This window comes from Dromiciops gliroides, chromosome 4, assembly GCF_019393635.1.
Source record: "Dromiciops gliroides isolate mDroGli1 chromosome 4, mDroGli1.pri, whole genome shotgun sequence".
In the NCBI taxonomy this organism is placed as follows: Eukaryota; Metazoa; Chordata; class Mammalia; order Microbiotheria; family Microbiotheriidae; genus Dromiciops; species Dromiciops gliroides.
The window spans coordinates 434,107,260-434,122,354 of NC_057864.1; the positions used below are offsets into that span (position 1 = coordinate 434,107,260).

Here is a 15,095-nt window from a genome sequence, read left to right on the forward strand (position 1 = left end):
ATAGATAGGTAGATAGATATAGATAGATAGATAAATAGATAGATAGATGATAGATGATAGATAAATAGATGATATAGATAGATAGATAGATAGATAGATAGATAGATAGATAGATAGATAGATAGATAGATAGATAGATAGATAGATAGATAGATAGATAGATAGATAGAGTGATAGAGTGATAGAGTGATAGAGTGATAGATAGAGTGATAGAGTGATAGAGTGATAGAGTGATAGATCTTTCCTTTTAGGAAACTGATCCAAGAGATTTGAGAAATAATGGAAAAATATTGTGTTTTCTAAAACGTGACTTGCTCTGATCTACCTTGCACTCTCTACTCCCCCTTCCACACAGTCCCCCTCCTATATGTTAAATGCTTAAGCAGCATATGTTGTTTGGAAGTATTCCTGACTTTTCCTGTTTCTTATTGTTTTAATTTCCCTGGGTCCTATTTAATATTCTGCTTAATCAGTGGAACCTTGATTATCTAAAAGAATTGGAGACTTAGAATTAATGAGGATAACCAGAATATCAGAATGATGAGTTGTGAGATGGGAAAAGATGCTTGATGAAGGGCATGACCAAAATTCAGATCCCTGAATTGTTTTGCTGATTTATTAAAAGATATTCCATTCATTGATTGAAATAGCAAAATCTGGATATTCAGGATTTTTGCTGTGAGCATATTATGGAAAATGTAGAATCAAGGTAACCTTGGATTCCACTTCCTATATTTACAAGGTAATAAAAGTCCTAATAGACTGTCAGGAACAAATGTGAATGTTCTTTCTGAGGCTCCTTCAATTAAATATACTTTATGTCTTTCAATCTGGATTAAAAGGCAATGTTAACACACACTTTGGTTGCATGCTAGCTCTCCCATACCATTTCCCCTCCATACTTTTTGTTTCTATTCTGACACATACATATACACGTGCATGCCAGTAAGTAAAACCAGATGAAGGGAGTGTGAGTCATTGCCTATATAGATGCTTAATCGTTCTAGCAATGCTGCTTGGCATTTTTTTTACCATTCATTTGACTCAAGCACTGTGCTATCTTAGAGCAGAAACTTCTTGGAAAAATCAGGCATTCATAAAAGTTTCTAGCCTCATGAAGAGAAGACACTGCCAAACAATGGGTGTAAAATCGTTTTGTATTGTGCAGCCTGAAATGGACAACAATACTCTGTAAGACTATACTCCTCCTCCCACCCCCCAAGGAAAAAGATCTCTCTCCCTATTTTTTTTTAAATAGCTAATTTGATCAAAAGTAGCAAACGACAATTGTTTAGAAACTCAAGTCATGTATTCTTTGTATGCTGGGTATGAGAGGAAGGGGATAGAAAAGGAAATCAATACACTGGGGGCTTTCTATGCCAGATGAACTTAAGTTGATTTTGTTTTTTTCCCATTTTGCAGCCAATGTGTGTGATAATGAATTCCTGCACTGCCAGAATGGAGGGACATGCCACAACAACGTGAAGTGTCAGTGCCCAGCTGGCTACACTGGCATCCTGTGTGAGAAACTGCGGTGCGAGGAGGCTGGAAGTTGCAACTCAGACTCTGGCCATGGGGAAAGGGCACAGGGCTCTCTCATTCTGCTCATGGCTCTGCTAGGAATAATAACCGGCCCACGCCTCTTTTAGGCTCAGTATACTCTATGGCCTCAAGTTCAGCCAACTGATGGGACTATACCATGGGGAAGCTAAACTAATCCAAGCTTTTGCTACTAACATAGAAAAACACACACACACACATTTTGAAAAACAAAAACAACTAAGAAGGCCTAACTGAACTAAGCCATATTAATCAATTGTGGACAGCAATTCCAAGTTGAGACTGTTAATTTCTGACTCCAGACAAGTTGGCAGCTGCTGATATTATTACTACAGATCACAACGCCGGCTGCAGGATTTACTGTGGATTGAAAGGGCTGTAAAAGCCCTCCCCATTCTCACCCCAAAACAGGGAAAAATTAAAAAAACAACAACCTAGAAACACACACACACACACACACACACACACACAAACATTTATGCCTCTAATCTGGTGCGCTCTCTGTACCTCTCTGCCCAGTGTGTGGACCAACCAAATAGAAGCATTCTTTGCTGTCAGTGCATTGTGGGTATAAGGAAATCTGGTCAAAGCTGCCATATTGGCCTGCTTCAGTCCCTGAATCCCTTCCAACCTGTGCTATAGTGACCGTTGCTCTGTAAGTAACCCTTGTTGGTTGAAAGATTTCTTTGTCTGATGTTAGTGATGCACATGTGTTACAGCCCCTTCCAAAAATATCTCAAGACAGTCATATCCTTGTGTATCTTAGCAGCACTACATCGCCCCAGTGCTGGTGTACACCTACCGTACAAGAGTGGCTATAAGGGAAAAGAAAGAAGAAAAAAAAGAAGTGTATCTATCCTTTTGTATTCAAATGAAGTTATTTTTCTTGAAATAATGTACGATGTAGATTTTTTGTATTATTGCCAATTTGTGTTACAAGACAATCTGTTAATGTATTTGATTCTAATCCGATAAGAAGACAGTTACATTTTCTTTGTCCTTTTTTTTTTCCTTTTGGTTTTGTTTTGTTTAATTGTGCAGAGATCCCTCTGTATGAGCAACGTGCTGGCATCAAAGAATATCAGTTTACATATATAAAAAGTGTAATAAGATTCCACCAAAGGACATTCTAAATGTTTTCTTGTTGCTTTAATCTGGAAGATTTCAAGAATAAAAATTCCTGCATAAATGATATCAGGAATTGGTATTGCCATTTCTTAAGACAAAAGGAATCCTCCATTTGGCAGATCCACAATCATTTTTACTATTTGTGATGTGGACTGAACATATATTCAGCAGCTGAAATTAGGACTCAGCAAGAAGGATTGTCGTTCTTTATCTTGGACAGCGTCGGCAAAATATGGGACCATTTCCACTTGAGAAAATTGTAAAAACAAACGAAAAAAATTCTAAGGCCCTGCCAAGATTGCATGAAAGCTTTTTGGCAGCCCCTTAGAGGGACTTTTGTTAAAGTCACGTGACTTCCCCAGATTGACAATGACACATGATTATACAGGATGGTGAACTATGAGACTCTTAGAATGCCATGTTTACATTGAATGCCCATGACAGGCAACCTGGAGATCCAGGAAAAGTTGCAGGAAAATGAGAAATTAGTCAATTAATTGGGATAAATTCAGATTTAGCATTTAGATCAAGTGTCAAAATTGCCTGCAGCAAGTGGTCACAAAATGCTACTCTGGCAAATAAAGTTTGTTCTGAGTATTGCCCAAGGTGTAATATATTTTTGCTTCTGCCTTTATTAGGCCAGTTATATTGTATGTCATCAAGCAAAAGAGGAGGGGTAATAATAGAGCCATGCAAAGTTTCAATGATACGAAAAATCAAAGGACATTAAACCAATGTAAATTTAGTTTCCAGCAGGTTGCCATTTTATAGGCAACCAAGAAATTATCAATATCATTATGGGGATTTAAAAAAATATTTATCAACCCATCCTGGAATTTGGGGAGAAAGTCCAACATGACTTGTGGAACTATAACTTGTGATATTTGAAAAGTATAAAGGGCTTAGTTCCAGCCTATTCATTCCTTGCTGGAAAGACAGAAACACACACACACACACACACACACACAAAGGAGAGAGAGAGAGGTGCGGGGGGGGGGGAGATGAGAGACAAGAGAGATGAGAGAGAGATGAGAAAGACAAGAGAGAGAGAGAGAGAGAGAGAGAGAGAGAGAGAGAGAGAGAGAGAGAGAGAGAGAGAGAGAGAGAGAGAGATCTTAGAGATGTCTTCTGGTTAATGCCCTGGGTAAACACTATGGAAGGGAACAGCCTGCTTTATTGGTTTTGTTCCCAGAAAAGCCAATTCAAAAGAGGCAATAAAAGGTAAACAGGTAATGTCTGTGCTGCCAGCAACCCCACTTCCAAGTCCATTGGTTGTTTATTATTCAAACCAGCAGTCTCTGTCAATGAATGAAATAAGATAGGATGAAAGAAATTAGGGCTTTGGATCAGAGCCAACAGGACCAGTCCCAAATTGGAGACTTACATTAGATGCACACTCATGAAAATAAACAGAAAATTATATTACAGGCTCACCCAGGAAAATAAATGCAAAGACAAGTGACATATGGAACTGGAGATTACTTATAATTAAGTGGATTTCTAATATTAAAATTGGAATTTCAGTTGTCTTAAAGTTTATTAGCACAAACCAAAGGCAGACTGTGTAATTATTGGTGAAAATGCACTTTAAGAATCCTTATCCATTCATGGCTTTGTTTAAATGCTCAGAAGCTGTCCACTGCTTATTTCAAACAGGGATTCTGGAAGTTAATTCTAAAGTTAAATGAATGTCATATGGTGAATCATTCATCTGAGTTTTGTTTCTATGCAGGTATCATCATCTAAATGAACATGGAATGCATTGTTTTCAGTAAACTTAGATGTAGTTCACTGCATTTCCTAAAATAATTCAGCCTGCATTTAATAAAAATACAATTTTAGGTATATAATTAATGGAATGGAATTTTCTTTTTCTCCTAGATCCATCACTTTCTTAAAAGCATATAACTTTGGGGCAACTAGGTGGCGCGGTGGATAGAGCACTGGCCCTGGAGTCAGGAGGACCTGAGTTCAAACCTGGCCTCAGACACTTGACACCTGGGCAAGTCACTGAACCCCAATTGCCTCACCAAAAAAAAAAAAAAAGCATATAACTTCAAAACAAATTCTAACTTAGTTCATTTGTTTAACTTTGCATATTGAAGCATTTAGAGGACTTACCAAGTGATCATATTGAATCATTTTGACAGAATTATGAGAGAATCAGTGGGACCAGAAATGTCACTCTTTTACTCAAAAATCTTCATTGGCTCCCCATTGTCTTTAGGATAAAATAGGAACATCAACTCATAGATTTGAATATGAATGGAATGTTAGAGGTTATCTGGTTTCTGTCCAGTCAAATAGAAATCTCTTAATTTGTCATTTATGGCTCTCCATAATTTGGCAACAGTCCGAAATTCTCATCTTGTTTCACATTATTCCCATTTATATGCTCTATGTTCCAACCAAATCAGTTCCTACCTTTTCCCCAATCATATCTTGAACTCTGTCACCTCCATTCATTTGCAGAGGTCACATACCACAACTTGGGCTATCGCCTTCTACTTTCAGCCTGTTGAAATCTTTCTCTTCCACACCCAGTTCAGGTGACACCTCCTCCATGGTCTTCCCCGATCACCTCAATTAAGAGTGAACTCTCTCTTTGGGGATGGCCCAAATCTAGTTCAGAGCCCCAAAGAATTATGTTAAACACCACAAATATGAATAGACTAACAAGTCCCTCCAGCCTTTGAAATTTGCTATGTAGAAGATATGTTCTCCTTAAAAGAGACATAATACACAACCAATTCCATATCTTTTATTCTACTTTTAAGTCCTAGCCTACTACTTACAACCTGTAGGCTATCAAATAAAACACTTTGCCTCTTGGGATTTCAGTGTATGGGTGTTGTTGGGGTTTTATTTGTAAAATCAGATCGGACTGGATGATGTCTAAGATCCTCTCCAGCTCTGAATCTCTGATTTAGTATAATTTTCTGACCCTATTATTTTTTTTAATTCTTTTTTTTTTTTTTTTAGTGAGGCAACTGGGGTTAAGTGACTTGCCCAGGGTCACACAGCTAGTAAGTGTTAAGTGTCTGAGGCCGGATTTGAACTCAGGTCCTCCTGACTCCAGGGCGGGTGCTCTATCCACTGCGCCATCTAGCTGCCCCTAACCATATTATTTTTATCTTTGTATGCCTAACACCTTGGATAGCATCTTGCCCACGATAAGCCCCTAATGAATGATGGCTGTGGGCATATGGCTCAGAGCAACTCTCTGAAGGCTATCACTTCTACTCCCTCTTTTCTCATTAAGTTCGAAATGTGGGCAAGTCTCACAACAATTTATTGCAACTCTTATTCCCTATATGAAAATAGAGCTTATCTTGTGAAAAGATGCTATTGGCCTTATCACATTGCCCGTATTTACATGTAATGATGAACACACACAAAAATCTAATAAATGGAACTAAAGATCCAGCTATGGAAAAAGTGTGCTTCTTTCAGAAATGGAATGAAGCTTCTATGTTAGTATGGTATGTAAGAGACCCTCAGTGAGCTACAATAGGAAAAGTGGGGGGCAGCTAGGTGGTGCAGTAGAAAAAGCACTGGCCCTGGACTCAGGAGGACCTGAGTTCAAATCTGGCCTCAAACACTTGACATTTACTAGCTGTGTGACCCTAGGTAAATCACTTCATCCTCATTGTCCCGCCCCCCCCCCCAAAAAAGTGGACCTTGGTTCAAAAGCTGCCTCTCACTCTTCCTACCTGTGTGAGCTTAGGGAAATCATTTAATCTATTCAGGTCTCATTTGCTTCATTTGCAAAATAAGGGAGTTAACTTGAAAGTCTTGAAATCTATGATTATGTTCCCATATTCAATCAGACTTGCATCTGGCCCTTAGCAGCAGCCTATGAATTCCAACCAATGAGCTATCACTTAGAGGTCTCTAAAATGATACCAGTTAGAATCACAGGATTTTTGGGTTGGAAGGGACATCAGAGTCCAATGCATACCTCCCACTGAAGAATCTCTATTAGATAACATGTGACAAGTGGTCATCCAGCCTTGGCTTGAAAACCTCCAATTAGAGGGAAATTACTTCTTCCCTGAATTTGAATAACTCATTCCAAATTTGAGTAACTAAGGAAATTTGTCCTTACATCAAACCTAAATTAACTTCTTTGTAACACCCACTCATTACTCTGACTTCTGTCCTCTGGAGCCAATGAGAAAATACTTAATCCCTTGGCCTCATGGTCAGCTTTGAAATAAGACAGCTCTCACTCATGTCTCCTCCCTCATCCCTTTACGTGTTCCCTTCTCCAAGTGAAACATCCTCATTTCCTTTGATTCCTTCAATTCCCACTGATCCTCATGTGGCATAGACACAAGGCCTTTCATCATTCTAGTTACTCTCCTCTAGATGTTCTCTTTATCGATGTCCTTCCTAATCTGTGCCGCCCAGAACTAAACACAAAACTCCAGACAAGGTCACCCATCACCAGGCCTAAGCTTTCCTCATCCATGATAATTGTGCTTTTCTTAATGCAACTGGTCAGATAATAAAAAGGCAGCAATGACAGATCAGTAGACACACTGCCCTTTCTGTCCTTTGTTACAATTTGGAGGGTGGGAGTGGAGAGGACTGAGTAGAGGTGAGAGTTCAGTGATGTCGCATTTTCGACATCAAGACAATTTCCTCTTCACTAGTGATATATGTCATGGGGCCTTGGGTTTTCTTTAGTGTATCATGTTTATTTCTAGGGAGCACATTTTAGAAAGAATATTGATAAACTGGAGAGTGTCCTAAAGTGAGCAATCAGGGTGACGATATGCCATATGAAGGCCAATTAAAGGAACTGGAGTTGTTTTACCAGGAGGAGAGAAAATTTAAAGAGATATAATAGTTCTCTTCAAGTATTTGAAGGGCTATCAGGTTAAAAAAATCAATTTCCCAATATTCCCTGTAGGAATCAGTGAATTGCCATTAGAACAAAATTAATGAGTTGTTTGAACCTTTCTCCTGCTCATGATTTCAGTAATTTAATGCAGAAGCTTTCATTATTCCTTCTATAGTATGTCATTCTGAAATGGTCTGTGTATTTCTCTGCTATTGACGTTTTAAAATTTCATCCACAGAAGTTTCAGCCATATTTCCTCAATCACCAATTTCTTATTCAGCATTTTTAAATGATGATGACAGCAATGGGGATAATCCATCGCTGATCCCAAATTGAACAACATACCTTGAAAAGGAAATGTACTTCGGATTGAATACAAAGGACAAGACATTTCTGGGAAAACTTAAGTGGGCAAGTCTAGGAAATGTATAAGAAAGAGCATGGGAACCTCTGGAAGAATACTGATTAGGAAAGATTCCATATGTGTGTATATACACATATACATAAGATCTATCATATATATATATGTATGTATATACATACATAATTTTGTATAACACATATACTATGTATGTATGTGTGCATCATTATATCTTTGAGGGATATTATTCCCCTCTGAGAAATTGTCTATAATTCCAAGAACTGTTCTTGTGTGCTCCACTATTTATTCCTTCTCCCATGTGCTTTTAAAATTTTTCTTCTTTGAGAGCCCTAAAACACATAGCCACAAAATTCCTTATCATACTGAAGACAAAAATTATGCTGACACATAAATGGAAGTCATGAAATACTATAGCCTTCAAATTGCCAGTATTCCTTTGCAAAAAAAAAAAAATTACCAGTGATTTAGGGAGAAGTGAGCCGACCCTTTCCGTTTCACAACTGCCTATGTCTCTATCTTGCATTTGAAGAAATAAAATAAAATAAAGGGTTCCAATATTTTAGTGGCAAACCTGAAATCCACATCATAGCTATGATTCCTGTAAGAGGTTTGTTTATATTAGTATCAAATTAAAGTAAAGTTATTTTATGAGTGTGTTTTTGTTTTACATAATTTAATGTGAGTCTTGTTGTGGCAGAACGATTATCCTAGAACACATTTTGCCCAAACAAAGCAACCAAGATGTACCCCATGTCTATAAACATTATTTCAGCCTGAATAGGGAAATATTTGATCAATGATGTCTCCTCTTTGTATTCTCCCATCACCTAAAAGATGTTGTCAATTGATCAATGAATTAAAATTCAGTGGTAACATTTGAGATGATGTGATATTTTTCACAACCTATTAATAATAGCTGAAGAAGTAGGTCCTTATTCCATTAACCCTAATTATGTTAACACTGAAGATTTAACAAGATGGGCTAAAGAAAACTGCTGAGAACTAGGAGTAAAAATAATATCCATTGTACTACCCTCTTTGCTTTTTTTTTTTTTTTTTACTAAGATGTCAGAATTATTTGATTAGTGAACTGTGAATTCTAGGAAAAAGATACTGCCTGGCAAATGGAGAAAATAACACCTCCTCCTCCTACATCCGTCTGAATATTCTTTGAAATTCCTGTGTGGTAAGGATGTATCATGAAGGTAAAGACACACTGTGCATTTCATGGTGTGTATCAGTGGCAGTGTCTGATCAGCCTACATCAGTGATTTCCTCTTATAAGGTGTCATAGTTCTAACCTAATAATGGAGGGAAAATGGAAGAGAATCACCCAATTGAAGTCCTATTAAGAATAGGTGATCCTTCTTACCCCAGGCAGGTCAGAACATAATGTCATTTCTGGTAGTTTATATTTGGGCTCTGAAGCCTATGAAGCCCATGCTGGGAATGGTTTTCCTTTGGCCCATTGGAAACGCTGCAAGAAACCTTCTCTAAGGAAATCGAGTCTTGTTGTTTACAAGTCATCTTTCCCCCCATGAAGACATGAATAATCGTCTTTGCCTTTCATGCTCTGATGAACACCTCAAGGCAGAGAGATTAGTGGCATCATTCTCTGTCTCTTTTCCTTGAAAATAGAGGTCCAAACATTGTCTGAGAGAGCACTGGTAAGCATCTTTTAGATGATGTCTAATTATAAAGACCTCAATTAAATATCCTGTTTGTTAGATTAATAGACAGAAATGGTAACTTTTACAACAATGATAACTATTATTCATATAGCATTTTAAGGGTTGCAAAGTATTTTATGTATCATAACTCATTTGTTTCACACAACTCTTTAAGATAGATGTTATCATTATCCCCATTTTACATGAGGAAATTGAAGCCAGAAAAGATTCAATGACTTGTGCAGGATCACAGAGTCAATAATTATCAGAGGGAAATTTAAACTTGTCTTTTTTTTGGAGGAGGGGCAATGAGGGTTAAGTGACTTGCCCAGAGTCATACAGCTAGTAAGTGTCAGTGTCTGGGGCTGGATTTGAATTCAGGTCCTCCTGAATCCAGGGCCAGTGCTTTATCCATTGTGCCACCTAGCTGCCCCCTAAACTTAAGTCTTCTTAACTCCATGTCTTGGGTTCTATTCACTGAGCCACCTAGATGCCTCTAGCTGCTACCTTTATAATTTCTTAAGCTATCATTTATAGAATGTATAATTAGAATGTATAATTAGAAATATGCTTAAAATTAAATTAAATATAGATAAACAGTGTCTTGTACTTAGTGGGTGGTCCATCATTTTTAAAAATTGACAAGTAAATCAAACTTTACTGAATAAATTCTAGTATATCCGAAGACTATAGAATATCAGAGCTGGAATTTATCTTGGAGCTTACCACACTATCCACTCATTGATGGGGAAACTGAGGTCTTGAAAGGCAAAAGAACTCACACAAGGAAATACGGACAATTCAAGACAAAGACATGAATGGAACACAGGTTTCCCAGCTCTCTTTCTAGTGTTTAATCCACTCCACCAAGATATTGTACCCAACTGGAAAATGTCACTTGACATACACAAAATAAAAGCAAGTGAATTATAATTATACATATATAAATGTATATGCATATACATGAGAGAGAGAGTAATTTACATATATTTTAAGCCTGCATTCGCTGATGAACAAACCTTTGTTCAAGCCAGGTTTTCTTCTCTACCATAGTCGTTTATCAAATCTACATATAAAGAAACATGGTACCATAGATTTAGAGAAGGAAGAAACCTTTAACATCATCTAAACACTTTATAGATGAGGAAACTGAGGCCCAGAGAGAGTAAATGATTTGCACAAGCTGCCTCTGCTAATAAGTGAAAGCTGGTGTTTGAATCTAGGTTACAAGAATCCAAATCTAGGACACTTTCCACCATAATGCACTGCCTCTGTTAATGTGTGTAGGTCTGTGTACTTACATGCATACATACATGTATATGTATATTTACTATTTTCACATCTACTCTAGAAGAGAGGAATGAAATAAAATAGATTAACTCCCAGGTTGAAGTTATCATTTGAGTCAAAACATCCTAGCAACTGTTATGCTTCTTCAAGAAAAAAAAATCAATGAAGTATTTGGGGGTAATTAAAATGAGAGTAACTAGGTTCTGGCTTAAGAGAACATGGTGGTGAACCCAGCTTGAAAAAATGTATGGTTTCTAGTTTCATTTTCACAATATGTGCTCAACCTATACATTTATGATATAAGAACATGAGATTATCTTAGAATCACAGACTTTAAATCCACCCCAGAGCACCTATTATCTAACTATGACCCAAAACATGAATTCTGCTCCTCCAATGTGTTCCCCAGCAAATAAATGGTCATCTAATACCTCAAACATTCAACCAATCAACAAGCATTTATTAACTACCTATTATGTGTTGGCCATTGTTCTTATACTATGGATACAAAGTTGGGGCAGGTAGGTGGTGTGGTGGATAGAGTAATGGACCTGAAGTTGGGGGCACCTGAGTTCAAATCTCACCTCAGACCACTTACTAGCTGTATGACCATGGGTAAGTCACTTAACCCCAGTTGTCTTAAAAATCCAGGGCCATCTCCAGTCATCCTGAAGTATATCTTGCCACTGGACCCAGATGGCTCTGGAGGAGAAAGTGAGGCTGATGCCTTTGCACAGCCCTTCTTCACTTAAATCTAATTCAGTGCAAGTCATGATATGTGTCATGGTCCTCTTTGAGAACAAAGGACAAACAACAACAAAGACATAAATAAAATAATTCTTGCCCTAAAAGAGCTTACTTTCTATAGGGAGAAACAGTGTGTGTATATATGTATCTACATATATATATATGCATATATATGTATATATATACATGCATGTATATTCAAAATAAATACATGGTAATAAAGACAATACCAGCAGCTCAGGACTTCAGGGAAGGCTTCATGCTGGAAGTGATACTTGAGCTTGACTTAGTAGGAAACTTGAGATTCTAAGAGGTAGAGATAAAGAGATAGTGCATTTCCAACACAGGATAAATTGAAGAGCATAGAAAATAGGATATGGAATATGAGGAATGGTAAGAAGAATGATTTGACTATACTGTACAGTGATGCATAATAAATCTGGAAAGGTAGTTGGAGTCAGTTATGATAGGCTTTAAATGCTGAACAGAGAAACTTGTATTTATTCCCAAAAGAAAGAAGCCAGAGGAGATTATTGAGCAAAGGGATGACATTATCACACCAGTGCTTTAGGATCAGGCTCAGAGAGGGGAGTGAAAATTCAGCTACCAATTATGAAGCTGCTGCAATTGGCCATGAAAAGGTGAGAAGGGTTTATCAAAGGTTTACCTAAGGTTGGCCATCAGACTAGAAAAAGGACAACCAGTGGGAGATATGTTATGGAGGTAGAATCAACAAGACACAGGAACCAGTCGCATTTGGGATAAAGGAAAGTGAGGCATTACAGATGACTCCAAGGTTGTGAACCTAGGTGACTAGTTGGATGGTGGTGCTTAAAGCTCTCCAGTGACTGGGAACTTACTACCTCTTGAGGCACCCTATTCCTTGTTAAATGACAGTTATAATTGTTACAAAGACACTCCTATTGAACCAAATTCCACCTCCATATAGCACCTTGTAGCTTTTATTCATTGCTACTACTTCTGACCCCTGAAGACATGAAGGACTATTGTAATCCCTCCTTTACATGACAACCCTCAAATATTGGAAGAAAGCAACCATTTCCATGTCTATGGTAATTTTTTTCTTTTTCCAAGCTGACTTTTCATAATCCTCTTGCATAACTCTCATTTCTTTCCTAATTTTTCTTCTGCCTTTCTTGTATGATTTTTAAGCTCCTTTTTGAGCTTTTCCATGGGTTCTTTCTGGGCCTGAGATCACTTTCTGTTTTTTTTTTCCTTTGGGGTTTTGACCATAGGTGGTTTGATATTGTTGTCTTTTTCTGAGTTTGTGTCTTGATCTTCTCTGTCTGTCACCATAACAACTTTCTATGGTCAGATTATTTTGTTTTTTATTGGTTTTTGCCTTTTCTTTGATTTTTTCCCTTTCTTTTAAATTTGAGCTCTGCTTCTGGGGTGAAAGTGTATCTCAGGTTTCTCATGTCTGCAGGCCTTGGCTGTTTACCTGGTGTTGCATTGATGTTGCACTGAGACCCACAGGGGACCCTTTTGTCTGGTGCAGCTCTGAGGTGGTGGGGTGGGTAATGGCTGCCCCACTGGTGGCCATAGGGCTCTGGCAGCTTACCTCATGTTGAGCTGGGGTCCTGGTGCTGGTATCTGGCAAGTGCTGAGGCAGGAGGTGTGTTTCTGCATGGGGCTATGCTGAAGTATGTGGTAGTTCTCAGAGCTGGCCTCTGCCCATTCCCCTGGCTAAGCTGAGGCAGGGTTCCTGGTGTTGGCTTTTTCTTGCTCCACCAGCATTGGGGTTCAGGATCCCCTGCTGGTTTGCTAAGGTAGGGCTTGTTGCTGCCTTGCTGAGACCCTTCCTATCCTGGACTGCACTCCCCTTTTGCCTGTGAGATAGACCTTTCTTGCCTATCTTCCAAATTTCTTGTGCTTAAAGATTGTTTCATCCCATAGTTTTGCTGGTTCTGCTGTTCCAGGATTTGGTTTGGGGTGTTATATTATGGTTGTGTGGAGGTGAATATGGGAGAGTTATGGAGATTTTATGCTTACTCCATCATCTTGGCTCCCAGAAGTCCCCTTCTACAGTAATTTCAACAGCTGTTCCTGTGGTTGTTTTCAAGTCCCTGATGGGATTGTTGAGCTGAGGCTAATGAGAAAGATGACTAGCTAACTGAAAGACCAGGTGAAGTTCTCCAAGACTGGAAATAGGCAAATGTTCTGAATTTCAAAAAGGGTAAGAAAATGGAATATATAAACTATAGGGTAGGAAAAGGAGTTTTAGAATGTCCCTAGTTCTGCTACCCTAAATCAACTACCTTTCTTCATTTGAAGTTCATTCTATCCACTTGTACCTGTCATTCATGGTTATGGGCACTCTCAATCTGCCTCCTCTCTCAATAACTTCAGTGTATTCCTTATAGGTTTACTTTCTTAATTATTCCCTATCACATTTCCCCCAGAGATAGTTCAAAATCTCCTCCTCTCTTTCCAATCTATATACTCCATTCCTATTCTCTCCTCTCTTCAATAGAGAATCTGCTTTTCCTCCAAGATCAAGACCAAGAAGTCAGTTTGCTCAACTCCCTTTCTCCATAGTCACAGCTTCTCTGCATCTTCTCTCATTGCATTTTTTTGCTTTGATCTCACAGAAAAACGTGGATAAAAGGCACTAACATGTGACTTTGTTCCCCCCCTCCCCCCAAAAAAATAAAACCCACTATCCACCCATGTCTGATCTTTTCTTTATTGGCTCTTTCCCCCTTGACTAAAAAAATGCTAAGGTTTCCCCCAACCCTAAAAATAAACAAATAGATAAATAAACGTACAAATAAGTAGATGAATAAATAAATTAATTAACAGATAGATTAATAAGTAATTGATTAATAGATAAATAAATACATTGTCATTTTCTCATCTCTGCTATTCCCTTGATCAATTGCAGTATTTCTTTCCTCCCTTTCAAAGCTGAATTTCCCAGAAATGCTGCTCATTTTTCTGTCTTCACTATTTCTTTCAGACACTATCTTTTACCCATTGTTCCATATTCAAAACCCTTTTTTAATCTTTGTCTCTTCCTACCTCTTATACACGGATTAGATCTGGAATAGAAATTGGATAACTCTCTCTACCAATGCAGGTTGGCTTCTTCTCTGAAACTTGTATTCTTAGAGAGCGGCCTTGAGCACTGAGAGGTAAATGATTTGTTTAAGGTCACACAGTTTGTCTGTGTCAAAGACAAACTTTTAGCTCAAATCTTCATGGCTCCAAGACTCATTTTATATCCATTATACTACATTGTCTCTCACTTTTTATATATAAATATTTTAAGGTCCTATTGATTCTACCTCTGCAATATCTCTCTTTTGGGGGGTGGGGAGGGATGGAACAGTGAGGGTTAAGTGACTTGCCCAAGGTCACACGATCAGTAAGTGTCAAGTGTCTGAGGGCGGATTTGAACTCAGGTCCTTCCGAATCCAGGGCAGGTGCTTTATCCACTGTGCCACCT

At 38.2% G+C, this 15,095-nt stretch overlaps 1 protein-coding gene across 11 annotated transcripts in view; it reads left to right on the forward strand.

The window, feature by feature from the left end:
- The window catches only part of NTNG1 (netrin G1), a 453,958-nt gene extending 451,206 nt beyond the window's left edge, over positions 1-2,752 (forward strand). For all 11 annotated transcript variants that reach the window (XM_043963739.1, XM_043963743.1, XM_043963740.1 and 8 more), the window contains one exon: positions 1,423-2,752. In XM_043963739.1, coding sequence (XP_043819674.1) covers positions 1,423-1,649 — 227 coding nt within the window. In that variant the 3' untranslated portion in view covers positions 1,650-2,752. The remainder of the gene's footprint in view (positions 1-1,422) is intronic.
- The last annotated feature ends 12,343 nt before the right edge of the window (positions 2,753-15,095 follow it).